We start from the raw sequence: 26467 nt of genomic DNA on the forward strand, positions 1-26467 counted from the left end.
GTGTGAGATATGACTGTTTTTCTCGCTAACACATTAGGAAACAAAGTTATGCGCCATAGATGTTTGCGCCCTGCTAGCCGTTTTAGATTAATTAAACAGTTTAGCTAGGTTATATTAGCTCCAGATGCCCACCTACAGCAATTATTACAATATAACAAATTAGTTTTATTTATTATTTATATATTAATAAGCTAATTAATAGGCTAACTATTAAGCTAATTAAGTAGCGTTTTCTTTATAGACAATCAAAGAAAATGCACAAGAGAACGAGTTTTAATGGAAGATGACGAGTATTGAGTGGTAGTGATCATGATGACATTCTATTGCTCAATAAAAAGCTCAAGAGCTTTTACAGGGTTCAAACGGTCTTGGAAAACCTGGAAAAATCGTAAAATTTTGACATGACATTTTTCAGGCCTTGAAAAGTTTTGTAAAAACAGAAAAACCCACAAAGTTTTGGAAATGTCTCGGAAAACATTTGGATACTTGAATATAGGTTATTTACTTCTGTCCTTGGTCAATCACATACTCTTACATTATTAGTGAGGTGTAAGCATTATCTAAATCAATGTTACATAGTTATAAACATAAATTGAAACTAAATAGTTTGTTGCGTGTTTTACGATATGCTGTGATAAATTTGAACAAAAATTTACTAGAAAGTCTTGGAAAAATCAGGGAAAAGTCATGGAATTTTTGTTGTTATAATGTGTATGAACCCTGTGTTTACATTCAATAGAATATGTCCTGTTCAGTTTTGTTTTTTCCAGAAAAATAACATACTACCATACATTTTTTTCCTATGTATAATTCAACCAGTATTTTACTTGCAGACACTGGTGCGGTTCTTCCACGCTGATGGAGAAGGGTTGCTCTTGGAAGACCTTAAGAGTGGAGACTATAAGGTATTCTCAACTACGACCAATATATCTGACCAAACGAATGAGCATAGCTTCATCTGCCTTCCTTCTCTCCTTCCTTTTCTTCAGGGCCTGGATGAGGAGCTGCGTCTGAACAAATGCTCCTCCTTTGAGCTGATCGAACAGTATTTCCTGGAGAAAATCTCCCAGCAGGTGGGTAGGAGCCCTGCTGGGCCGCCACAGCTTTTAGCTCAAGCCCTGCGGAGAGAGGAGGTGTTGATTAGGAGCTAAGACATCACAAATACTATTCCTTCCTCTGATGATTAAAAGTTTACATCAGTCATTTCCTCTTTGACTAAGCGTTCTTTGCACTGCGCAGGATTTCACAGTTTCTGACTGTCTAAAATCCTGCTAAGCTCCCTTGCAGCCTGCTGCCTACGGGGCAGATGTCTGCATAACCAGCATGTTGCGAAGCTGAAATGAAACCTCATAAATTTCTTATCTAAACTGCTCTTTAAAGACAGCAACTTTATTAACGTCATTGGAAAAGTTCAGTGTTGACTTATTACTTCTAGATACTCCAAGTAGGATCCAGTTCAGAAAAATAATGGCGGCAGATTGTGTAGTATTGCATTGCACTTGTGGGTCTTACAGGGAAGACTCTGACAACAGGGAGTGTGGATCCAAACGCAGAGTTTATCATACAGAGATGGTCAGGCAAGCAATGGTCAACACAGGGGCAAACAGATATACACAGGCCATCCAGAGTTGTGGTCGATAAACAGGCAGATGGTCAAAAAGGCAGGCAGCAAACAGAAATAAACAAACAAGACAAGGCTAGGGTCTAAAACATGGCAGGACAAGGCAAGGGAAACTGCGTCTTAATGTTAACAGTTTAACAAGACTCTGCAACATTGTGTGTGCTTTTATAGTCCATGTAATCAGTCTTTGACAATCCTCCAGCTGTGTGTATGCAATCAGTCATGATCAGGAACCGGTTGTGTGTGTGTGTGTGTGGTGCATGACTGGATTTTGTAGTCCATAAATGGCAGATTTGTAGTCTATTAGCGTGAACTGTGGGTATAATAATTTTTGATTTTTCACTGTGAGTTACGTCTAATTTTTTCCCTCAGAAATGTCATTAACAATTATGCATTACTTAATGATTGTGTATGAACTAATTAGTAGTTATTAAGATTGTTACATGTGTTTGGGCAAAAATGACATGGATAATAATTTATCACATAATTTTTCTTATTTCACCACAAAATTAAACAAAAGGGGTTTTAATTTCCGACTGTTATGATTGTTTTGCAATCTTTGAAAAGTTTTTCACTGTGACCTAATGGTTTTATGACAATAAAACTAGATTTTCTTCTGAAATTAAAAAAATGTGCTATGTCAGCAGTATTACAGTTGGATGTATGTCAGTAATATTAGTTCTACACAATTTTTTCACCAAACATAAATATGAAAATTAATTGGAGGACTGCTAATCTAATAAGAGTTATACATTAGCATAATTACAAACTCAAAATATATTTCCCTGATGCACTGCAGGTTTGAATGTGCTTATATGTCAAGAAAACAATGCCACAGAGCAAATCAAGTCATAATTGTTTTAAAATAGGCTTTATATTTATTGCAAAAAGCAAACAATTTCTACTTACATAATCCAAAATGAACTGTGAACATGTTTTTGAGAGATTCAAGCACAGTTATATGATCCACACATGCATCATTGTTGATGTTAGCATGTTGCTAAGCTAATCATTCAACTTTAATAACTAACAGACAAAAGAGCAACATGTAAAATGTTTATTATATTTATGTATGTATTTATTTGAGCAATTGTTGTCGCATAGAATGATGTAAAATGTCATATTTTTTTTTTCCCAAAAAGCCCTATTAATAAGCTAACTAAGTAGGGATTTCGGGCAAGCTTAATAGCTTTACAGGTTTCAAAAAAAGTTTCTGGAGAGCCGCAGCTCTGCACAGTTTAGCTTTAACCCTAATTAAACACACCTAATCAAACTAATTGAGTCCTTTAAGCTTGTTTAAAACCTCCAGGTAAGAATATTGAAGCAGGGTTGGAACTAAACTGTGCAGGGCTGCGGCCCTCCAGGAACTGAGTTTGACACCTCTGCTTTACTTCATCAGGAGCATAGCAAATGAAAGCCTGACTACTTTGTGGTGTCATCCTGGTAACATAAATGAACGCCTTCAGATTGAATTGAAGCCAGCATTATCTAAAATCACCTCATACATGAAAAAATACACGCTGAGTTTACAAATTGTTCAGTCTCAGAAAGTAGCATCATTTTCCTACTTATGTATAATTTGACACAATCTTCAAACCATTGGAGGAGGGGGGAGAGTCTGTGGTGCCCTTACTCTGACAAAATGTGTTATTTGTCTTGTGTATTATGTGCTATAGATGATAATCTTTAACATATGCACATTTGCTTTACAGAGAATCCTAAAGCACAGTCGCTTTGGTCGTATCAGTGTGAAATGTTACTACGATGCCCCTGAGCAAAGACTCACCGTGGAGATACTGCATGCAGCTGATCTCATAGCCCTGGATGCTAACGGTAAACCTGGTTCAATTTATTTGCGCAACACTGTGTTTGTGTAGTGTTTATGTTTATTTATTTAGGCATGCTCCCTTTATTTTATATTTACCACTGCACATATATCTTTACATTTAAAGGGCCATGAAACCCCCTCGTTTCAGCAGGGTGTTTTCACACCTCCACTTTGGAAAAAGTCAGAAAAGTGGGGGTGTCCAGCTCTGTTTAGGGGGGAGTGTCGGAGGAACTAATGTGGGAGGGTGTGGGAGTGTCTATTTGGGCACGCGCGAGTTTCAGTCAAAATACACACACAGGAGAAAGAGATGGTGTTTAACCTACATGGACATCTGTAGTGGAATTATTTGCCAAATTATTAACTGGTGGACTTTAACTGCAGTTTGGCTCTTTCATTCAGGGAATTCATTCATGTCCCTCGCGACAAACGCGATATTTGATTCGAGGATCTGCTCTAAGCGTGTATTTTTCATGCAATGTTTGATACCGCACGGCGAATGACAGAAAAAAAACTCCGCATTTCCCGGAAACTTAGACGCACACGGCAGGTAACGTCAGAAAGCCTCATGTGTTATTCCGGTCACGAAATGCGGTGCTAACATGTTTGCCCTCAGTGCAATAGTTAACTTAATTCGATACGAACAAACTGAATAAACAAAGAGCACTGGTCGCTCACTTACCAAATCTGTAGAGACAGGTCAATCACCAGCAACTAGAGCCGCGTCTGAAGAGAAGACTACATCCGGAATCCGGATTTCAGCGTTTGCAGATGAGAACAGCTCTCAGGTAAACAATAATCCTCCTTAGACACGTAAGTTATTGTTGTCGCGCGTCGCGTACACTGTTAATCCACACATGAGTCTGAGCTCTCACAGAGAGAAAATGAAAACGAAACTTAATGGCAGCAAACTGTAAAAGCAACACTTCACGCTTGTTTTGCCAACACAACGTGGCGTCTCTGTGGTGTAAAGACGGTGACACTAATGAATATTAATGAAGTTGCACAATAGAGCGCGCTGATTGGTTTGAACCAAGCCTTACTCATGCATTAATGCATCACACTGTAAGAGGTAATAAGACACACTCTGGCACAGACGTCCAGTCTGCACGCTGGAATACACGCTATTATGTCATGACCGTGACGCAGCTTCAAAAATTCGTTTCAAACAGGAAGTACGAATTTGCTTGAAATAACGCAAAAACAACCAATTTACACTTTTTAGTGAAATATAGGTGTCCTAATAGTGTTTTTAGCAGTGTGGGACACATATACGACTGTCAATAGCTCAAAAAATGTGTTTTGGTGTTTCGTGACCCTTTAAAGAGATAGTTCATCCAAAACTGATAATGCTGTCATCCTTTCCTCACTCTTCACTTAGGTTTTAAACCTGATTGACTTTCTTTCTTCTGTTGAACACAAAAGATGATATTTTGAAGAAAACTGCACACCTGTAACCAACAGCATTTGTTTTTTTTATCCTGCTATGGATGTCAATGCTATGCAGATTTCTTCAAAATATCTTCAAAAAAGTTTAAAACCACTTGAGGGTGTGTAAATAGTAAGTACATTTTTGAGAGCGGTCTGGATGCAGACTCTGAGCAGTTTCAAGCTGAGCTGCATGCAATACTTTTAATGCGCACACCTAACCCCACCCCTAACCCTACTTCTCACAGTGACATCACCATTGAGTGCATTGGCTCTGAGGCTATCTCTAAGATATGCAGTTTCAGCTTGCAAATCTAAGTCTGCATCCAGATACTACTGGAATCTTTTTGGGGGTAGGGGTGAACTATGCCTTTAATATTTTATATCTTATTATATATCATAATGATTATTATAATTAAAAAAAAAACTTATTACATTATACATTATATTTTTGTTTTGCATAAAGGCATTTTACACTATTTAAAGTGTTATTTTATTTAAATGAGTTTAGACTAAGGGTGTCCAAAAACGGTCCTTGAGGGGGGTGTCCTACTTATTTTATTTCCAACCCAATTAGTCACACCTGAACAAGCTAATCAAGCTCTTTTTAGGTACTAGAAAATTCCAGCCAGGCATGTTAAAGTAAGTTGGAGCTAAACTATGCAGGACAGTAGAGCTGAAGATCTTTGCCCGAACCTGATGGGTTTGGGTGGGTTCGGATTTGATTTCTATTTATTTTAGACGGGGTCGGGTCGGGCTGGGCTTGCGCAGTAGGTAAATGAATAGTCATGTGATGCATTTCAATTAGCCCGAGAAAGTAATCAAATAGTTAGTTACAACATTAAAATCCATCCCTGCAAAGGTGAAACAAATGATGACGGAGAAGTTAAAAAGAGCAAATTTTTACTGCGGTCAATCCAGCCACCAGTTCAATGAGAACGGTCATTCTAGCTGTTAAGGGATTTCGGCGGTCGCTCATACACTGCGTATTATGTTAAAGCACTAAACAGCAAACTGACAGGTGAAAAGACGAGGTCACTCGCTACATTGAAACTGCTGCCATGGAAAATTAGATGGACGTTCCTGGCTGGTAAAAGATGAACAAACAATCCTACCCAAAACTTGCAAAATTAGACTTGCAGAACTATGCATCACGGCCTGTAGCAGAAGCAGCAGTGAAAGGGTGTTCGGTGCTGCTGGACGCACCATCCTGAGCGCAGGACTGCGCTAAAGCCAGTGGATTCAATAATGTTCCTCCACAAAAACACCTAGCCAAATCTTGGTGAGTAAAGGGTTTTTAAATTATAAATAAATATCAATTAAGCCATAAAATCATAATGTAGACAGAGTATACAGGCTAAGGTTGGCATTAGGCTATTCTTTTATTATTCAGCTTCACCGTCGCCTTAAGACCAGATTGTGAAGAGAAGTGGCGAAACAAGTCTCGCAAAGCCTTTATCTTAATTTCGTTATTGCCAAATACCCGTCATAATTTTGAATTTATTTTAATTACATTTGTTAGGAAAGACTTATTTTCATTGGTGTGTCGGCCAATTTAAAGGCTAAGTGTGTGTACCTAGGCCTATTTAGAGTGCTGAGATGTTACTATGTTAAAGAGGACATATGCTATTTATTTGTTCCAACTTCCAAGTGGCCTTTAGCCTTCATTTGTTACAAATAAATTATGTTAAAACATATAAATGACTCTTGTAAATGTTCTAGAAAAAAAAGCAAAAGAGCTGTGTGCATGTGCACATTTGAATAATGTCTGGCTATGAACGGGTTCGGGCTTTTAAAAAGCTGTCAATCAAAATGTACCTAATTTAAAAATTAGTTTACTATTTTCGCAACGTCGCAGCAAAACATCAGCATATAGTACTAATGTCTCATTCACACTAACAGCGACTTTGTAGCTGCCTGTGTGTCTGAGTGGTGACCTCCTGCAAACGTTCTACAGCAAGGAGAATACAACCAGCCTCTAAGCAAGCTGAGAGAGGATCACATAAGCTCTGCTGATGGTCTTATTATCTGTCGCTCAAGAAAGTTGCTCTTTATTTGCATAAAGTTAAAGGATTCTTCGGATTCTTCAAATCTACTATTGACTTACAATGACAATGTTCAGTATTTAAAATGTAAAGGATAGTGATGACATTTCAATATTTCTATCCTGAATTGCAATTGGCTTTCCTAACACCTTTATATTTCAACTATTCAGAGTGGCATTGCATTGCACTATAGTATAGGCCTCAAACTAAATTCCTGGAGAGCTGCAGCTTTGCAAAGTTTTGCTCCAACCCTAATCAAACCCAACTGATCCAACTAATCAAAATGTTAAAGACTACTTGAGATTATTAAGCAGGTGTGAGCTGGAGGTGGTTGAAGCTAAACTATGCAGAGCTGCGGCTCTCCAGGAATCCAGTTTGAGACCACTGCACTATAGTCTTTTGCTGTTTTTCGTTATTAAATTTGTCTTCAAACGTCTGCTTTCCCAGGCCTCAGCGACCCATTTGTCATCGTGGAGCTGTGTCCTCACCATCTGTTCCCCACTGCTCGCAGTCAGCGCACCCAAGTAAAGCTCAAAACCCTGCACCCTGTTTTTGATGAGCTTTTTTACTTGTGAGTACCAGATCGTCTGCCTTCCTGAAAACTTGCTATTTAGTCCCAGCACCCCAAACAGCCCTTTGACCCCGTTTGCTTCTTCACAGTCACGTCAGCCCAGAGCAGTACAGGCACAGGTGTGCTTGTCTGACCTTCACTGTGATGGACTATGATTGGTTATCCACTAATGATTTCGCTGGCGAGGCGGTGGCTCCACTGAGTGACTTTTGCTGGCCGGGCAGACCGAGTGCCACACCTGCCGGAAAGACCCTTCAACCCGTCATCCTGCACTTATCCCGTCAAAAACCAAGCGGTATGCTAATCTGCCCTTTTTATTATATTCCTCCTTTCAAGAGTCCACACTTAGCTGATGATTGATTATAAAGCTTGTTTGGCATGCTGTCCCACGAGAGAGCCCTGAGCTCTCTCCAGTTTGCAAGGCGAGAGGGGAGTTTGAGCTCGAGAACACCCCTGCTGTAGGTGCTAATGAACAAATAGCGATTACTCTTAAGAGATAACTACTAGGAGCATGTCTATGGTGCTGATTTGGATTAGCAAATTAACTTAAGATGCTTGTTTTTGAATGGTGGGAGGAAACCGGGGAACCCGGAGGAAACCCACGTGAGCACGGGGAAAACGTGTAAATGTCGGCTGGCTTGGTAAGGATTAGAACCAGTGATGTTCTTGCTGAGAGGCAACAGTGCTAACCACTGGACTACCATGCCACCCATCTAGGAAAGGAGGAGGAGTAGGGGTAGAAGGGGAGATTCTTCCAAATAAAGATGGCTGTCATATGGAACTTAGGGTATTTATAGTTAAGCAATCATAAGCATGTGGTCCTCTCAAAATTAGTTGATAAATAAGCTTCACTTATGCCGTACTCACACTAGGTGCAGTTGCCTCGAACTGGGCCAAAGCACGCTTGTCCTCCCTCCCGTCTCCCCCGACGGCCCGCGCTCACACCACAAACGGGCTTACGTCATCGCTGCTGCGCTGTTCAGTGAGAAGCGCTCTTTCACTCAGCAGCACAGTGGAGATTTCTCTAGTCGTTTGATATGCCATCAAATATTTCGCAAAACAGTCCTTAGGGATGCGGGGACATGCAGTCAGATATTTCGCTGAACAGATCCGCCGCTTTTGGCGCTCAAAAACAATCATAATGCTCCTGTGCTGCAGGAATGAGGAGGTCTGCTGAAGGCACGCAGCTGTCGTGCTGTGAGGAGTTCTCGTCTTTAATAAACTACGGCAGTTTGCGTTCACTGAACAGTAAGAATGATTAATAAATCCATATGAAACAGCCCCTCAAAAAGTCACGTCTTGCTTTCAGTTTCAGGCTTTGGCGCGTTTTGCACTCACACACAAGTGTACCGCGCCAAAGCCCAAGTGAACTGCGCTCAGCCACACCTCTTCCAACCGGGCCAGGGCCGGCCAAGTGAACCGTGCTTGAGCCAGATTCAGTGCACTCACACTTCTCAAACGATCCGGGAAACGGGCCTGGGCACGGTACGTATGGCATATTGTGAGTAGGCCCTTAGAGTAGTCACAAAATCGCCTTTAAATCAGGACTATTCTGCTTCTGGAGACCCAATGTACCTCGCTGTAGAGTTTATATCAAGCCTTGTCTGTAATTTTCTAGGGATCCTGAAGAGTTTTATTAGCTGGATTAGATGTGTTTGATTAGGGTTGACGCTGGTGGTACCTTCAAGTCCTTCTGGGAAATGTCTACTTATGATATGATTACGCCAGTCAAGTGATTTCTATCTGAATAAAATGGATGTGTTAGGACTTATAAAATCAGGGAAAAAAAATAGGAAATAGTTTTACTTACACAATCTGTGGTACCGCTATAAAGAAGAGTCTGAATGTAAATGTGCTGTGCTGTAGATTTATTTATTTATTTATTTTTTTGCATTAACATTAGCCTTCTTGTCTCGCAAACCAATCAGTTATAAACCGGCATCAACACACATAAGAAAACAAATGTAATCTGTATAGTTAGCCTTCACAATTACATCTTACCATGGTACGTTTAAAAGGTAACTAATATTAAATAATACACATTAATACACATTAAAGTTCATCCAAAAATTCTGCCATCATTTTACTCCTTCTCCAATAGTATCTATCTTGTTTTAAACACAAGCACAGATATGCTGAAGAATGTTAGGAAAAAAAAAACAGTCATTGACTATGTTTCCATCCAAGATGTGAAATAGATTTATGCGCAAAACTGAAACATCACATAAAACATTTGTGAATAAAGAACCATTTCCATTTAATGAGTCAAAGCCAAAATCGTCACCTCCTGATTAACCAGTACAAAATTTATTTATTAATTTTCCTTCGGCTTAGTTCGTTTATTTATTAGGAGTCACCACAGCAGAATAAACTCATCCAACTTATCCAGCATGTTTTACACATCAAATGCCCTTCCAGCTGCAACCCAGTTCTGGGAAACATTCGTACACTCTAATTCACACACATATACTGCCAATTTAGTTTATTCAATTCACGGAAAGATCATGTCTTTGGACTTGTGTGGGGAACCGGAGCACCCGGAGGAAACACACACTGAAGACAGGAAAAACATGCTAACTCCATGCAGAAATGCCAACTAATCCAGTTGGGACTCAAACCAGTGACCTTCTTGTTGTAAGGTGACAGTGCTAACCCCTGAGCCAACATATTGCCCACCCGTACAAAATAATAAAAAGAAAAAAAAATGCTGCACTAGGTCACTTTGGACCTTTTTTCTTATATGATGAATAGTTTGTGTCTGAGAAGATGATGAAGAGGACATGCAATGAATGTCACAACTGGATTTTGGAAGAGCACGACTGCTTTTTGAGAGTGCACTTAAGACAGTTGTGTGAAATAATAATACCAAACCACTGTGATTATGTACTTTGCCTGGGGGAATTGACCAGAAACAACATTTCCGATGTTTTAGAAAGCTGTTGGTTTGCTGGTTTGTCCATTAATGCCATCCTATCGTGCCCATTTTTGAGTGAGCATCTAATGATCTGTTAAAACAAAATCACATGATTTTTTTTGATGTGCATGCTGGAATTTATTATGTTGTTTTATTTATTTTCATCATAGTCTCTGCACAATTTTTCTTATCGAAAAAAAAGTTTATCTTAGTTTTGCATATACATTTTTATACACATTTCCAAAATGAATGCACTCTTGACTATTCTAGTATTTTTTGTGCAATATTCCAAAATATACTTCCATAGCATATTTTGTTCTTACTATGGTTGTAAATAGCTGCTTTAAAATTTGTTTATTGTTCAACAGGAGAAAGCTAATTTATTCTATCTAAAAATCTAGAACCACTTACTGCACTAAATGAACTGCACAGGCACTATTGAATGGGAAACCAACTAGAGAATGACACCTTTACCAACAAAATGTTCTGAAAAAGCACTTCACACATTGATTTCTGCTGCAGGATTCAAATGGAACAACATGAAAGCATGGATCCATTGGGTCATTCAACTGTGTGATGCTATCGTGTCAATATGGGCTATTAAATTGGTAGTCACTGTACATAAATGTGACTTGATTTAATAATGCTCAGTTTTACACATTGATTTTTAAATTGTCACACCACTGGAAGTCAAATCATCATTATCAAAAGTCTTAAGGTTGGGAGAATAATTAGATTTCATGTCAGTACATTGTCAGTTGAGGGAATTAGACATAAAGTGTTAGCAGATATTAAAAGCTTAGTTTACCTAAATATTTTCAGAACACAAATTAAGATATTTTAGATCAAATCTGAGTGCTCTCTCATCCCCATATACAGCAATGGTCTTGTAATGTTTAAAGTTCAAACATTGTCAAAATGTTACCTCAGTGGTTCAACTGTAATCATGCAAGGGTAATTCTTCAACTACAGACATTTTTAAGTCCTTTGATCATATATCCAAAAATATACATAAAATGTTGTCAAAATCATTCAGTGCTTTAGGATTCTCTGTAACAAAAGTTTTCACCTTGTTGCACACCCAGAGTCTTAAACTTCAACAATGAAAATAACATTTTAAAATATTATTTATCTAGTATCTATTAATGTATCTCTAATAAGCACTAGTGAAATAATTTTAATATTTTATATTTAATGTGAGACTATTATCAATAATATTTTTTATACAAATTAAGCTGTCATACAGTATCAGTGTCATTTCCGCCACAACGCTGCAATGTCGCTTTAAAACATTTGTGTGAAAGATTATTTAGGTGGTTTCTATGAAAATGAATAGTGTTATTTCAGAACATGTTTAAGATGGAGGGAATTTAAATTTTTATCAACAGCACTTGAAGAAAAATCAAGGTTAATATTTCTTGATAAGGAAATACATTTATTCTACGTCATTTCCAAACATGCTGTACCTTCAAAGATGTTTTTAAAAACCAAACAAAATTAAGTTAAATAAGAGTGTTTTGTATACATGAAAGGCTAGTATCAATTCAAAGCTAATCGGTGCTATTTTTTTATTTTTTGACAATAAACTGTTGAAATGTCATTTCCACCACTGCCATTTCCATCACCACACACATTAAAAAAATATATATTTAAAAAGTTCTCATCACACATTAAAAGTGTATTCACAGTGTATAAGTTCATGCTCTATTTAATAAAAAAATTCTGTTTATTTATTTTCTAATAAACTCTTTACCAAATTAATATTCAATTTTAGAGTGTGACCAACACAATCTCACAGCAATTCGTAACTTTTTGATTTAGTGGCTAATTCGTATGAATTCGTACGATCTAGCTCGTACAATTTTGTACGATTTGCTCATCCCCCAATGACGGTTGGTTTTAGGGGTGGGGTTAGGTGCCACGCCTCCTTTTTAAAATCGTAAAATTTCATACGACTGAACTCGTACGAATTTTTACAAATTAGCCAATAAACTGGCAAAACGTAAAATACTTACCTTTTCTCGTGAGATCAGGCTGGTGTGACAGGTGTTCAATTCATCATACAACTATCTTACTTCACTGACAAATGTATAATTGTGTATATATATATATATATATATATATTGTGGAAAGATACAAAAAATGATCTTAGACAATGTTTGACTGCCGTAATTTATTTAATTTTGAAATAAGCTGTATATTGAGATGTGGTGAAAATGACATTTGTTCAGTTCATGATGGAAAATGTTTCTCTTTTAATCTAAGTTTGTCCTCTTACAAATCTTAAAACTAGTCAAATTGTTTAAACTTATGAGGCTATGTTACGTAATTTTTTTTTACTCAACTTCACAAGGCTAAAAGTGCCGTAGTTGAAAAATTGCCCACAAATGTTTTGACAATGTTTTTGGTTCCTCCTCCTGGACTTTGAATGTCTCAAGACTGTTGCTGTTTATAGAGGATAAAAAAGCTCTTTGAATTTTTCTGGAATATCTTAAATTGTGTTTAAAAGATGAACAAAGGTCTAGGGTGACTGAAATGACATGAGGGTGAATAATTAATAACATAATTTTCCTATTTGGCTGAACTAACCCTTTAAGCATACAAACTACTAGAGCCATGTACACACTGATATGCTTTTGTTTAAAAACACATTTTTTTTTGTTTTTATTGTGACCTTCCATCCTGCTTCTTTAGATAATGAAAATGTATCTTTTAAAAACGCTCTTTGAAGTAAATTTGAAAGTGCCATTTTTGAGCTGTAGTGGACTGTAAAAATGGAAAATTCGAAAACGATGACACATTTTAGTCATGTGACCAATTAAGCTAATGTGGTTGACGACATTGTAAAGGAGATGTTTTGACTTATTAATCTCAGTTTGTACATGCTCCTTATTGCCTCTCTTCTATGGACACAGAATTGGCCTGTTTCCATTGAGACGTACAGTACGGTACAGTATGGGTCGGTACGGGTCACATTTATCAAGCTTGCATTTCCACTGTCAAAAGGGTACCCTTTTGGTGGGCGTGGTGTACGACAGAAAGTTTTAGACAACGTCATTTTTACTTGAGGAAATGTCCCAGTAACTCGTACGGGTCGTTCACATATGATATCAGAAGCACTTCTCACAAAACATATACTTTATTCACATATATACTTGTGTATAAATGTTTATTACTAACTTTTCTATGAACATAATTTGATTATAACTGCAGACCAATGATCTGCGAAATAGCCTACTGTAATGTCTACAATTATATAAAATAAATAAATAAAAAAATGCAACATATATGAACACATACAGCCCCTTACAGTCTCCTATGTGTTACCAATTAAAGAAAAAATACAAACACAGCATACATTTAGTGCTTATTTGCGTTCAAAAACAACACAAAATAGTCCAGTCAGTGCAAACCTCTCATTTGTGACTTTATTATTTACCAGAACATGTAACCTCTTGTTCGAAAGTAATTCTGTCATTCTAAATTCAGATCAGTCCAAAAGATGATGATAATAGTTAAACATGGCAGTTTGTTCATGTTTTAGGTTGCAGAAGCATGATTTGCTAGTTTTTTTCTGGCTTTTCCTTTGTTTTTTCATGCTTCTCTCGCATTTGTTCTTTTTCCTGAATCAATTGGAGATCAGAGTGCTTCAATGATCATGCGCATTATCAATATTGGCTCAAGAAGTTTATTTCAAATATAGACGCGCACGCGAGCTCTCTGGAGAAAGCGAAACCGCTCACACTTTTAGACGGGCTATTTACAACAACTGGACACAGCAGATTTTGTTCTTTTTGGCTTTGTGGCTGTTCATCAAGACGACACTTAGGTTTGTTTGAGCTCGGGTCATCCATTCCCCTAGCTTCCGTGAGTGACGTTTCTCTGCAAACCAATAGCATTCAGCTGCGTATCTAACTCCGTCTTTTGGTACCCTTTTTTTCATGCTAGGTACCCTTTGCAGAGGGTGACCAAAAAGTAATATATTACGGTTGGCTTTTAGGTACCCTTTGACAGTGGAAACGGCCATAAAAGCATACCGAACAGTACCATACCACTCAGTGGAAATGGGCCAAATGTTTACTGGGAGCTGCTGTTCAGCATTGGAAACAGATAGCAGTTTCAACATTTTGCAGCAATGGTTAAAAAAAACAAAAAGAAAATAATACGTCCATGCACAGTACATGAACAAACGTGTTTTCAATTGTTTTAGTGTGGATGATAGAAATAAGAGAAGTTTATTTATAAACTAATTTCAAGAGTATCACATGATTATGATTGACCACAGCTGGTTCCGCTTTAGCTATAACACATGATTCCCCATCATCAACATCTGATGATTCCTAAGTCAACGTAAATAACCAGAGTTTCTTACCTCAGGTATCTTTGTCTTGAAGAATCCCCCCTTCCATCCCTACTCTGACTCCCTTTTCCTCATTAGGGTGGCACGGTGGCCCACTGGTTAGCACTATTGACTCAAAGCAAGAATGTCACTGGGTCAAGTTCTTACAAGGCCAGTCAATGTTTCTATGCAAAGTTTACATGTTCTCTCAGTGCTCGCATGGGTTTCTTCCCATCGTCCAAAGACATTGACCAAACCAAATTGGCACCACAGATGCACTCTTAAGCTGGATTTCTACTTTCACCTGGTGCCGCATCGTACACCTCCATTGACTGCACGCGCTCCTCACGAAACAGACGAGGCTTTTATACTTGCTGCGTTTGCCATTGTGATATTCTTTAAAATGACAGGGGGCAGTGAAAAAGAAACCCACCGTAAAGTCAGACAGATAAACAGAGAATTAGAAAGTTTCCAGAACCATGTCATATCATTAATATCCAATATTTTTAATAAATTGTTTTTATTATTTTTATAAATTAATTCAATGATTATAAAGATTTTTATAACCATTCAAGATTTTTTAAAATTAAAGTTTGATGCATCACTTTGCAGTGATGATGGAGCAAGAAGGTCGCTGGTTAGAGCCTCGGCTGGGTAAGTTGGCGTTTCTGTGTGGAGTTTGCATGTTCTCCCTGCGATCGTGTGGGTTTCCTCCGGGTGCTCCGGTTTCCCCCACAGTCCAAAGACATGCGGTACAGGTGAATTGGGTAGGCTAAATTGTATGTAGTGCACGAGTATGAGTGATGTTTCCCAGAGATGGGTTGCAGCTGAAAGGGCATCCGCTGCGTAAAACATATGCTGGATAAGTTGGTGGTTTATTCCACTGTGGCGACCCCTGATAAATAAGGGACTAAGCTGAAAAGAAAATGAATGAATAAATATCAAAGAAATAATTTGTTCCTTAATTATGGTTTAGTAACAATTAAATTGTTTTGTAATTCTAAATCGTAACATATACATCCGTGTAAAAGCTATGACTGGTGGAAAAACATATTCTGTAATTGTGTACCTGGGTATCCACTTTTGCCATGGTCTCTTTTGGCTTTAACATACTTATCCCTCAGGTTTTTCCGAACTTTTTAACAGTAAAAAAACTTTCCTCCTTTCCCACGGCTGTTGTAATGTCTAGCCAAAAATGACTGATCATCTGGTTATCTCTATGATCTGTTTCAGACAAAATCTCTTCAAAGTGATTCACATTCAACTCAAGTCAAATACGGCGCCTCGCTCACTCTTCGCTCCTGTCTCAAAAAAAAAAAAAAAAAATCATGCGCTTCGCCGGCAGAAATCATGTCGCGTGCACCCAAAGTGAACCTCCGCAAACTCCGCGATGACGTCACATTTGCAGCGCGCACTCAGGTGAACTAATGTATGCATCGGGTATAAACCAGGCTTCAGTCAGCAGTATATCTCTCCATAACAATCTCTAATTTGTCGTTAGCCATAAATAACTCCCCTCTTGCCCTGCAAACAGGAGGAGGTCCTGGATTCAAGGATCTTCTGAGCTCAGGGCTCTCTCCCGGGACAGCATGCCAGGCACGCTTTATAATTAATCATCAGCATCAGCAGTGGACATGGAGCAATTTTAGACAAAAACACTGTTAAATAGCCTAATACCAAATACACCTTATACTGTGAGGTCTGCTAGTTGGCATTGTAACAAAAATAAATACTTCAATCAACAGAAAGACTGCAAAAGATCATGAAACATTTTAATAACAATGCCAATCATAAGTAAACATAAGCACAAATGGCGCAAAGTTACTATCCAGGAACTTGAATAATGCATAATATTACAGTAGATTTGAAATGTGACTATAGTTACAATGACACTACTGATCATTCCAAGTTTCAAAGAGAGCCTGAAAGAATAGCGCTGCTAAGATTTCATTGTTTTGTCAGCATCGCTTGGTGCTTGGTGTGTGTTGCAGCCTGTCCTCTTGAAAGGATTTCCAATTACACGTGTCATTCCCTATCGAGAGGTCTGCCACCTCAACATTATTGTTGTGTCCGCTCTGATGGATTCATTTCTGACTCTTGTTTGTTCTTTTTTTACACAGAGAAGCCCATCATGAAGATGCTGGAGGCAAGAATGGGAGACAGAGAGGCTCAAGAGTTTGTGCGCAAGCTGAAAGAGATCGAGAAGTCAATGGAGGAAGAGTAATGTGTCCAATGTAGTGCACGTATTTCTGATGGTGGTCTTTTTTACCTGTTGTACTATGTTCACTCTTCAAATGCAAACACTTTTAAATGTATTTTTCACTGTTGTCCTTAAGAAAAAGAAAAAAAAAAGTTTAAAGATCAGTATTTTATCACTGTTCAGCACTCTACATGTGCTGTTTTGATGTCGAAGCCCTCTCTGGTGGAGCTTATTGTTCATAGATTTTAGTAGTAGAAGGGTCTATTTTGAAAGAAAGATTTCTCAGTTGAATTGAATTCAGATCCGTATATTAGCGCTAGATTATGACTTGAACTTGAACTTTGAAATAAGCAGAAGTTTACTTAAGGAATTTCAATTAATGCTACAAATGAAACAGAATCTCTGCACACGAGGCAGTTTAGCAAGGCCACGTACACAATGCAGATAAATATGATTCACTGCAAAAACATATTTCTTAATCAGTACTAAATTTGTTATTAAATATTATCAGAGAACATACGAAGAGTTCAGATGCTAAAACCTCTAAGTTGAAATTGTCTTCTAAAATAAGCATTTTTCTGAGAATCCTTTTGTTTATGTTCACTTATCTCACATTAAAGACAATAAAAAAATGACATATTAATTGACATAAAAGGGAAATTACTCAACTTATACATAGAAGCTTTTGAAAATGCTAATTTTAGAGGAAAAATTCCGATCGCACTTAGAGGTTTTCGCATCTGATCTCTTTATATCTTAAATGTTAAGGTTATCTGACTCACCCCAGAGGACATTTTATTGGCATATACAGGGTTAACAAATTGGTGTGCAAAGATATCTTTGTTACTTTACACTTTAGGGATGTTTTATATAACTTATAGTTTATAAATAATCTCCCTACCCCAAAATGTACACCGAGAAGCATACACTATTATTTATTTATTTATTTACTTATTTATTTATTTATTTATTTATTTATTAGTTTTTAGTTAGTTTTGTTTTGATCTAAACATGGTAACATTTGTGACATACTTATATGATTTTAAAATAAGTGTTTTTAATTTTGATATAAGTGTAATTGTTTTGATGTTAAACTATATCTTATTAATAGTATCAATATTGTGCTACTCAATATATATTTATTCAGTATGCTCAATATATTTAGTATTATATTATTAAATATATATTTATATTAATTTATTAAATGATAGACCCTTCAATAAATGGAAAGCTTAATATTTGAAGCATTTATTTGAAACAGAATTTTTTATGAATATTTATTCATTATTTTTGCATTCTTGAATAACAGTATTAATCTCTTTACAAAAAAATTATTATTATGTGTGTCATGCTGCTTAGTATTCTTTATGGAAATATTTATTTATTTATTTATTTATTTATTTATTTATTTATTTATATATTTATTTATTTATTATTGATGGATTAGATAGAGTAGGAAAACTCAAAATCATTTCTTTATTTAACTAAAAACTATTTATTTATTAATGTTAATTTAATAATGAATTATTTTACATATGTTTTTATTGATTTATAGGATAATGAGTAGAAAAGTCAAAAGCATTTAATTATTTATTTATTTATTAGTATTAATGAAGATTTATAGAATGAGTAGAGAGGTCAAAAACATTTATGTAATTAAAACACAAGATTTATTCATTTATTTATTCATTTTTATTTATTAATCATTATTAAAGAATAAGATGATGAGTAGAAAGTCAAAAACATTTATTTATTTAATTAAAAACAGCATTTATTTATTGTTATTGATGGATTATATAATGAGTAGAAAGGTCAAATCCATTTATTAACTTAATTAAAAACAGCATTTATTTCTTTATTTATTTGTTTATTTATTGATTGATTTATTAATTAGTGAAAAGAAAAATCAAAAGCATTCATTAATGTATTTATTGATGAATTAGATAATAGTGGAAAGCATTATGTTTAATAAAAAAAAACACATTAATTTCTTTATTATTCATGAGTTAGATAATGAGTAGAAAGGTTGAAACATTTATTTATTTAATAAAAAACAACATGCATTTGTTCATTTATGTATTATAATTATTATTATTGATGAATTTAGATAATCAATAGAAAGGTCAAAAGTATTTATTTATTTATTTTATTTAAAAGTGTATCTATTCATTTATTTACTTGTTTATTAAATATTTGTTATTGCTGAATTAGATATTCAATAAAAAGGTCAAAATCATTTATTTATTTAGTTAAAAAGGCATAATTTATTTATTTATTTATTGATGAATTAGATAATAAGTAGAAAGGTCATAAACATTTATTTAATTAAAAACAGCATTTATTTGTTTACTTGTTTTATTTATTTATTTACTATTATTGATAAATTAGATAATCAGTAGAAATGTAAAAAGCATTTATTTATTTAGTTAAAAGCATTTATTTATTTATTTATTTATTTATTTATTTATTTACTTATTTATTTATTTATTTTAAATTACTAAAGAAAATTATACTGACCCCAAACTTTTCATAACCATTGCTAAAAATGAATAGGTCAAAACTGTGCAAAAAGTTATACAAACATTCAAAACAGCATTCCAAATTAATTCACAAACTAACCCATAAACGACCCCTCAAGTTAATCCTTAAAATCAATCTCACAACTCAAATATCATTTTCACCATGAGCTCTAATATTTCCTCAGTCATTTTTTTTTTTTTTTTAACCAGCCGAACAGTTGCTATGGTTATCTCTTCACCGATCCTCAAAAGATTGACTCCTGTATTCAGTACACATGAAAGCTTCACTGCCGGATTTAAACAAACTTTGCCGTGTGTACGTGGCCTACATGTAGCGAGAAAGGCAACAGAATTTTGATGACTTTTTCATGTAATCACACAGCAGAGCCAATACAATAACATCTACCTGGTTATTGTTCAAAGGCGCTCGCTCTTATCAAGGAAAATACTTTCAGAAAAGTCCTTTATCTTAAACTGTGAATGTTCAGTATTCGTCCTTGAATCACACTGGATTGTGTTGAGATTTTATCGTAGCATTTCTGTGAGATGTTGTCTATCCTAAAGAATGTATTTGTTTATGCCAAGTGGTTCTTCGATTTACGGGTTTAGTGTTCAAATGGTTCTCTTCTCTTGTATTTTTCTTTGCCAAATGACTTGTTTTTATTGCCACTATATGATTAGGAGAGCAAAAAAAATAGGACTTTTTCCGCATTTCAAAGGCTTTTCACCACTACGCATTGAATGTCTGGCTACTTCTGTGTTGCAGGCAGGTACACCGTAAGGTTTTATTGCATTTATGAACTCTTAACATTATTTTCCCAGCTGTACATTACCAATAGCTCTCAGCGGGCTACTTCCTGTTTAGCTATTATAACTTCAGCCTGCTACTTTACTCACCAGCATCTCTCCCTCTCTCTTCTTCTTCTGACCTTCACACTTCTCATGTGCTGTTCACCTCCTGCTGAGTGAAAGCCACCAGAAATGAGCCACTCGCAAACGAATGAAGGCCAAAGCCTGCTGAAACACGCCGCAAACACTGATATTACTGCGCCCCTTCAAACATGCTCAAGAATGTGATACTGTCAGCAACTCTCCGTCTCTTTTGTGACTCCAGTAATGGTGTATATGGTGTGCGTGTGTGTGTGTGTGTGTGCATGCACGTGTGTGGCTGCGTGCACTTTGAATTCAATAAAGAGATTCCAACTATTAGAAATTACGATATGTTTGTGTTGGAAATGTGGTGACTAGGAGTAACCTTCATTTCAATGAGGAGGTTACGTAATGTGTACATTGGATGCAGCTGACTACACTAAATGTGACAACACCATCGAGTATAGCAAGTGTGAAGACTGATTTCACTTGGCTGCCATTTTAAAGGTTCAAGACACCCTATTTTTTATTATCATTTTAACAGATTTGTGTGTTGAGCATCAGGCTTTTGTCTGCTAATTTCAGGTTTCAAATTATTTTTGGGGCAAGATCAAAATCGATGACGTAGCGCAAATCTGCTAGTGGAGTGATGTCGCGTCGGTTTCTCATTATTATTCATAGCGAAGTTTTCTTGTCCTATGAGAAAACCCTGCTTCTTAATTATTTATAAGAGCATGTGTTTTCCGAAAGCAGACAGACCTGACAAAGCTGTGAGACCCACTGACTGGGTAAGACAGCGTCCGCGCTTGGCACGGGTCATATGTTATTTTGTGTGCTTTGTAAATAGTGGGTCGGCTCGTGTGAGGAAGTATCATACTGACTGATCACGATGGATATGGAAAAAACTGAACTTCAAAAACATTATTTTCCATTTGACTAAAGACAAGGCGTAGGTAAATAATCAGGAAATGTTTTATCGAGAGATTTAACATAATGATTTTAATGTTGTCGCCGTCCGTTAACGGAATGCCGAAATGTTACTCGCTCGTAACAACTTCATTACGGCTTTTGTGTGTGTGTGTAATGTTGGAACAGATTGTTGTCGAAATCGTAGGTTTGTTTGAATATTCACAATTTACGTATCTTTTGTAGCAAGAAGAAATAAAGCAATACTCACGTCTCCTCGGTCGTTGATGAATGAGACGACGGCTTGTTGAAATTTAAACTGATTCAGCTGTGACCAGTAAATGTTGTACAGTGGTTGTCCACGCCACCTAAGCACAACCTAAAGTATGCGGCCCTCGTAATGTTTAAATGGCAACCTTATGACATCGTTGTGACAACGTTTAGCAACAACGTAGAATCCTCAACCTTTTTGCAAGGTTGGTACAATGTTGTAGGAAGGTGGCTACGTTGAGGCAACGTTGTGTGTTTGTTGGGTTACCCCTCGTTTTGAGTGTGAAGAGATGGGGTATCCCAATTCTCTTTAACTTGAAGTCGTAGGGCTAAGGGAAAGGGGTAGATACCCCTTCAAACGAAGATTTTTCAGGACCACACTCAAAACCAAGTGGTAAGAAAATTTTCCAGCTTTTGTCTTTTATCAGTTGAGTTTGTTACCATTCAGACACATCGCCTATATCTGTGCTACACTAAATGTGACAATATAAAAGAGTATAGCAAGTGTATAGACTGATTTCACACCGCCGCCATTTTAAAAGCGAAATTGAGGCTGCAGTGGGAAGAAACCCTGGAGTCCCACAGAAACGTTGTGTACCTGCCTTTAAATCTTATCAGCAAAGAGAGAGTGACACAAATGTATAATTTTACCGCCTTCAGAGTGACCCCGAAGGTTTTTTTTTGAATAGATAGTGAAAATAAAAAGGGATATCAGACCTCTCAAAATTAGTTTGTAAAACTTCACTTAACTCAGGGGTGTCCAAACTCAGTCCTGGAGGGCCGGTGTCCTGCTGAGTTTAGTTTCAACTTTCTTCAACACACCAGCCAGGACATTTCTAGTATATCTTATAAGAGCTTGATTAGCTGGTTCAGGTGTGTTTAATTAGGGTTGGAGCTAAAATCTTCAGGACATCGGCCCTCCAGGACCGAGTTTTGACACCCTTGACTGAACTCATCGGTCTCAAACTTAATTCCTGGAGGGCCGCAGCGCTGCAGTTTTGCTCCAGCCCTAATCAGACACACCTGATCCAACTAATCAAGGCCTTCAGCACTCTTAAACACCTTGATTAGTTGGATCAGGTGTATTTGAATAGGGTTGGAGCAAAACTGTGCAGAGCTGCGGTCCTCCAGGAAGTTTGAGACCTATGACTTAACTGAATGATATTAAAGTGATCCTATACTTGCGGGTTTCTCCCCACTGCAGCCTTGCTTTCTTTTTTTAAAATGGCAGCCACATGAAATAGACGTATAATTAGACTGGAAATCATTTTACTGTATGAGTTTTGTTGTTACTCCAGTGTAGATTGAGTATCTCATTATAAGGGTTTTTATTGTCTGTAGGCAGGCTGCATAAGGTTCGTCACTTACTGATATATTTTTGCCACATATCAGAAAGATAAATGGAATTTGCTGCAGTAAGAAAAGCCACTGTGGGCCTTTTGTGTTTGATAATATATTACGTGTGCTTCAGAAGATGAAATGCTATGAATAGTGGATTTTTGGGACTCTATTGGATTTCAGCCCAGTTCTGGCAGATAATAATACCGAACAACTTTGATGACAGACTTTGGCTAAGAGATTTTATAATAACCCAAACCACATCTTTGATGTTTTACAATGTGCTCAGTCTGCTCATTTGTCCAATAATGCTGTCCCATTGTGCCCCTTTTTATCATCACATGATCTGTTAAAACAAAATCACGTAAATTTTTGGGATGTGCTTGCTTGAACTTATTCTGTAAATGTATTTGAGTTGTAGTTTATGCGCATATTTTCTTATCGGATGAAAAGTTGATCCAACTCACTTGTGTGCATTCGTTTTTATGTGCATTTTCAACATTTCTCCACATCTTTGTATTTCCACTATGCAGTAGCATATTTCAAAATGCACATACAAATAAGTGAAAGCAAACATCGCTAGTGTTGAGGCCAATTTATACTTCTGCATCAAGTGCACACAGTAGGTCCAGCATAATAACCTCTGAAGAAAAATGTAACATGTCGCAACAACGTGGGGCACAAGGTCTGTGATTTGTTGTCTTGGTATTGCTGGTGGCCAGAGGGCTTAACAAGTCTTAAGTTTATATGGAGAACACCAACCTGATTTCACCAAGCAGGACATGTTCCTTTATCAACATCTATGTTGATCCTGGAACAACATTCAAATCAACTAATCGGAATTAAGGAATATGTTTACAGTTTGTTAAGTTAGGCTTATGGTTAGGTTTATGCACTTCTACATGATTGTTATTCAACTAATATTCTCCTCTGGAAATAATTTAGTTATGCTTTGGTTTAGGGGAAGGGATTAGCTATGGATTACATTTTTGAATAAAAATGATGCTCCAGGGCTCGGTTTTTCAAAAGGTTTAACCCCGATAAAACTGGTCCGGATTTAGTAATCCTTTTTTTTTGCGATCTGTGATCACGTATTCCAGCTTACTTTTTGAGCCAGTTTTTCAAAGCAACATCGGATTGGATTAATCAGGTCAAACAGGATAGGAAATCACAAAGTAGAACTATAGATATGTAAAGAGATACTAGTAGAAAAGCCAGTGTGGTGTCAATATAACTTATAAATAACAAAACAAAACAAGCATTTGAAAAAAAAAAATAAAAACGAGAAAAACCCACCCTATCCTCCTCCAGCAGTCCGCTCATCTGAGACCTACAACACAAACGCTGTACATTGAGGATATTTATAACAAGTTTAAAATATAGATATAATGAATAATAAAAAAAAGACTTAATGTCAAAACCTCCACAATAATTCCAGACTTCCTCATCTGATGTGGAGAGACCAGCTTGTCTGAATGCAGCTTTTAGGAGGCGGATCTCAAGTCAAGCTTTGGTTTGCTGCAGTTTGGTCAGTCAGTTGTTCTTCTGCCAGACGAAGCTGTGCTTCTGCCCTTTCAATCACTTTTTGCAATTGTTGAAAGTTATTTAAAAATTTAGTGATTGCCAATCTTTTTATTTTTCGGTTGTTTTCGGGTGTAATCATTGCATGCATCACTAATAAATATTCTTAAAAATATATATTTTCCATTGTGATAAATATATATTTTTATATATTCATTCATTAATTTTTTTTTTCGGCTTAGCCTCTTTATTAATTCGTAGTCGCCACAGCAGAATCAACCGGCAACTTATCCAGCACGTTTTTTACGCAGCGGATGCCCTTCAAGCTGCAACTCATCTCTGGGAAACATTCACAAACACTCATTTACACTCAAACACTACGTACAGTTTTAGCCTACCCAATTCACCTGTACCGCATGTCTTTGGACAGTAGGGGAAACCGGAACAGACAGAGGAAACCCACGCAAACGCAGGTAGAACATGCAAACTCCACACAAAAGCGCTAACTGACCCAGCCGAGACCCGAACAAACGACCTTCTTGCTGTAAGGCGACAGCACTACCTACTGCGCCTATATACTGTATATATATATATATATATATATATATATATATATATATATATATATATATATATATATATATATATATATATATATATATATATTAGTGACAGAATAAAATTGGATGTTTTTGGTCAATTTTGACAGCTGTTTGGGTTATTATTTTATGAGGCCAAACTCTTTCTACTTTGCTGTAGGCCTATACTGAATGGCTGAAATATGTTAAAGCCTACCTAATCACTATAGTCTGACGGATGAACAAATACAATTAAAACCTTATAATAAATTGTATATCTTGTAAGATACTGCATGATCCAAAAATGTTATTTGATACATTTTTAAAGTTTTCATTACATTTTGGGCATAAAATCCACGCTGAATCCACCCTTCTGATGGCATCAGTTGAATCCAAATTTATTGGATCAAAGTGATCCAAATCCTACAAAAAAGTTCTGAAAGGTTTGATCCAGATTAAAACCAAGATTAGATTATGTGGTCTAATCTGATTATGTAATACTTTTTTTTTCTTTTTAAAAACCCATTTTTAAGATTTGATCCAATCCGTTATTCAAAAACCCAGTGGATTACTTTTGAAATATCGGGCCCAGGATGTAATAAAACATGAATGTCAATCCAGGATCATATTTACTTGGCAAAATCATGGTGTACCATATTCTAAACTGTGTTTATTTAATGATTAAATTGGTTGAATGTGAGTTTAAACTACTCTTACCACTGACATTGTAGATCTTTCTGGCATAAACTCAAAGCAAGCGCAAAGAAACTCCACACAGTGAAAGGTAAAAACCCCATCACCTACTTGCATTTCAGAAGTGTTATTGCAAAGCAACATGGAGAGAACGCAGAGATATAAATGCTCACAATTGCATTGACTATATATGTGCAGTGTATCTGCAATGGAGCACGCCAATCACCCTACACAGAAATAGAAATCAGGCTTTAAGGGTTTTTTTTTTTATTTGGTTTAACTGAAGGTTAAATGCAGCCAACCAAACCTTGGTGCACATCAACTAAGTATGCCATCTCTTCTGAAAAGTTGGTCATCTGCCTATTTCCAAACAAACAATGGTACATTTTGACTGAAATATGAATGCAAAACAAGACATCTAAATGAAACAAAAGCATGATGGGATGCTACAGGATGCAAAGCTACGATTCACATTATTTGATAATACGGAAAGGATGATTTTTTACAACCAAAACAAGAAGAGGCTGGAACATTATTGGAGAGAAATCTTGGAGCAGTTATTCATTTTGATGTACTGGAGACATTTCTGGTATGTTTTGAACATTAACCTATTAAACAAACAAAAAAAAAAAAATGAACCTTCGTCAGTTCTCAGCGAATGTAAATAAAACCATAAGAACATGCATACGTTGAGCATGTTTAGTCTAGCACACAACTATTCTAGATGTTTGGTAAATCCTGTCACAAAGTGTTAACCAGCTCAGCCAGGTTGTAAATTTAACCCTTTCTCTTTAAGTACTGCGATGAAAATACTAGTGTGAACCAAATG

At 36.5% G+C, this 26467-nt stretch overlaps 1 protein-coding gene across 5 annotated transcripts in view; it reads left to right on the plus strand.

The window, feature by feature from the left end:
* baiap3 (BAI1 associated protein 3) overlaps positions 1–17787 on the plus strand; it is a 139163-nt gene extending 121376 nt beyond the window's left edge. For 4 of the 5 annotated variants that reach the window (XR_012401186.1, XR_012401184.1, XM_003198157.7 and 1 more), the window contains exons 29-34: positions 834–905; positions 990–1073; positions 3334–3454; positions 7367–7490; positions 7580–7785; positions 16864–17074. Coding sequence is in view for 2 of the 5 variants with exons in the window: in XM_003198157.7 (XP_003198205.2) it covers positions 834–905; positions 990–1073; positions 3334–3454; positions 7367–7490; positions 7580–7785; positions 16864–16967 (711 nt within the window). In the remaining 3 variants the exon portion in view is untranslated. Of the gene's footprint in view, positions 1–833; positions 906–989; positions 1074–3333; positions 3455–7366; positions 7491–7579; positions 7786–16863 lie in introns of all 5 variants that reach the window. The other variant, XR_012401185.1, reaches the window with a different exon arrangement.
* Positions 17788–26467: the final 8680 nt, after the last annotated feature.

Source organism: Danio rerio, chromosome 3 (assembly GCF_049306965.1).
Source record: "Danio rerio strain Tuebingen ecotype United States chromosome 3, GRCz12tu, whole genome shotgun sequence".
Taxonomy (NCBI): Eukaryota; Metazoa; Chordata; class Actinopteri; order Cypriniformes; family Danionidae; genus Danio; species Danio rerio.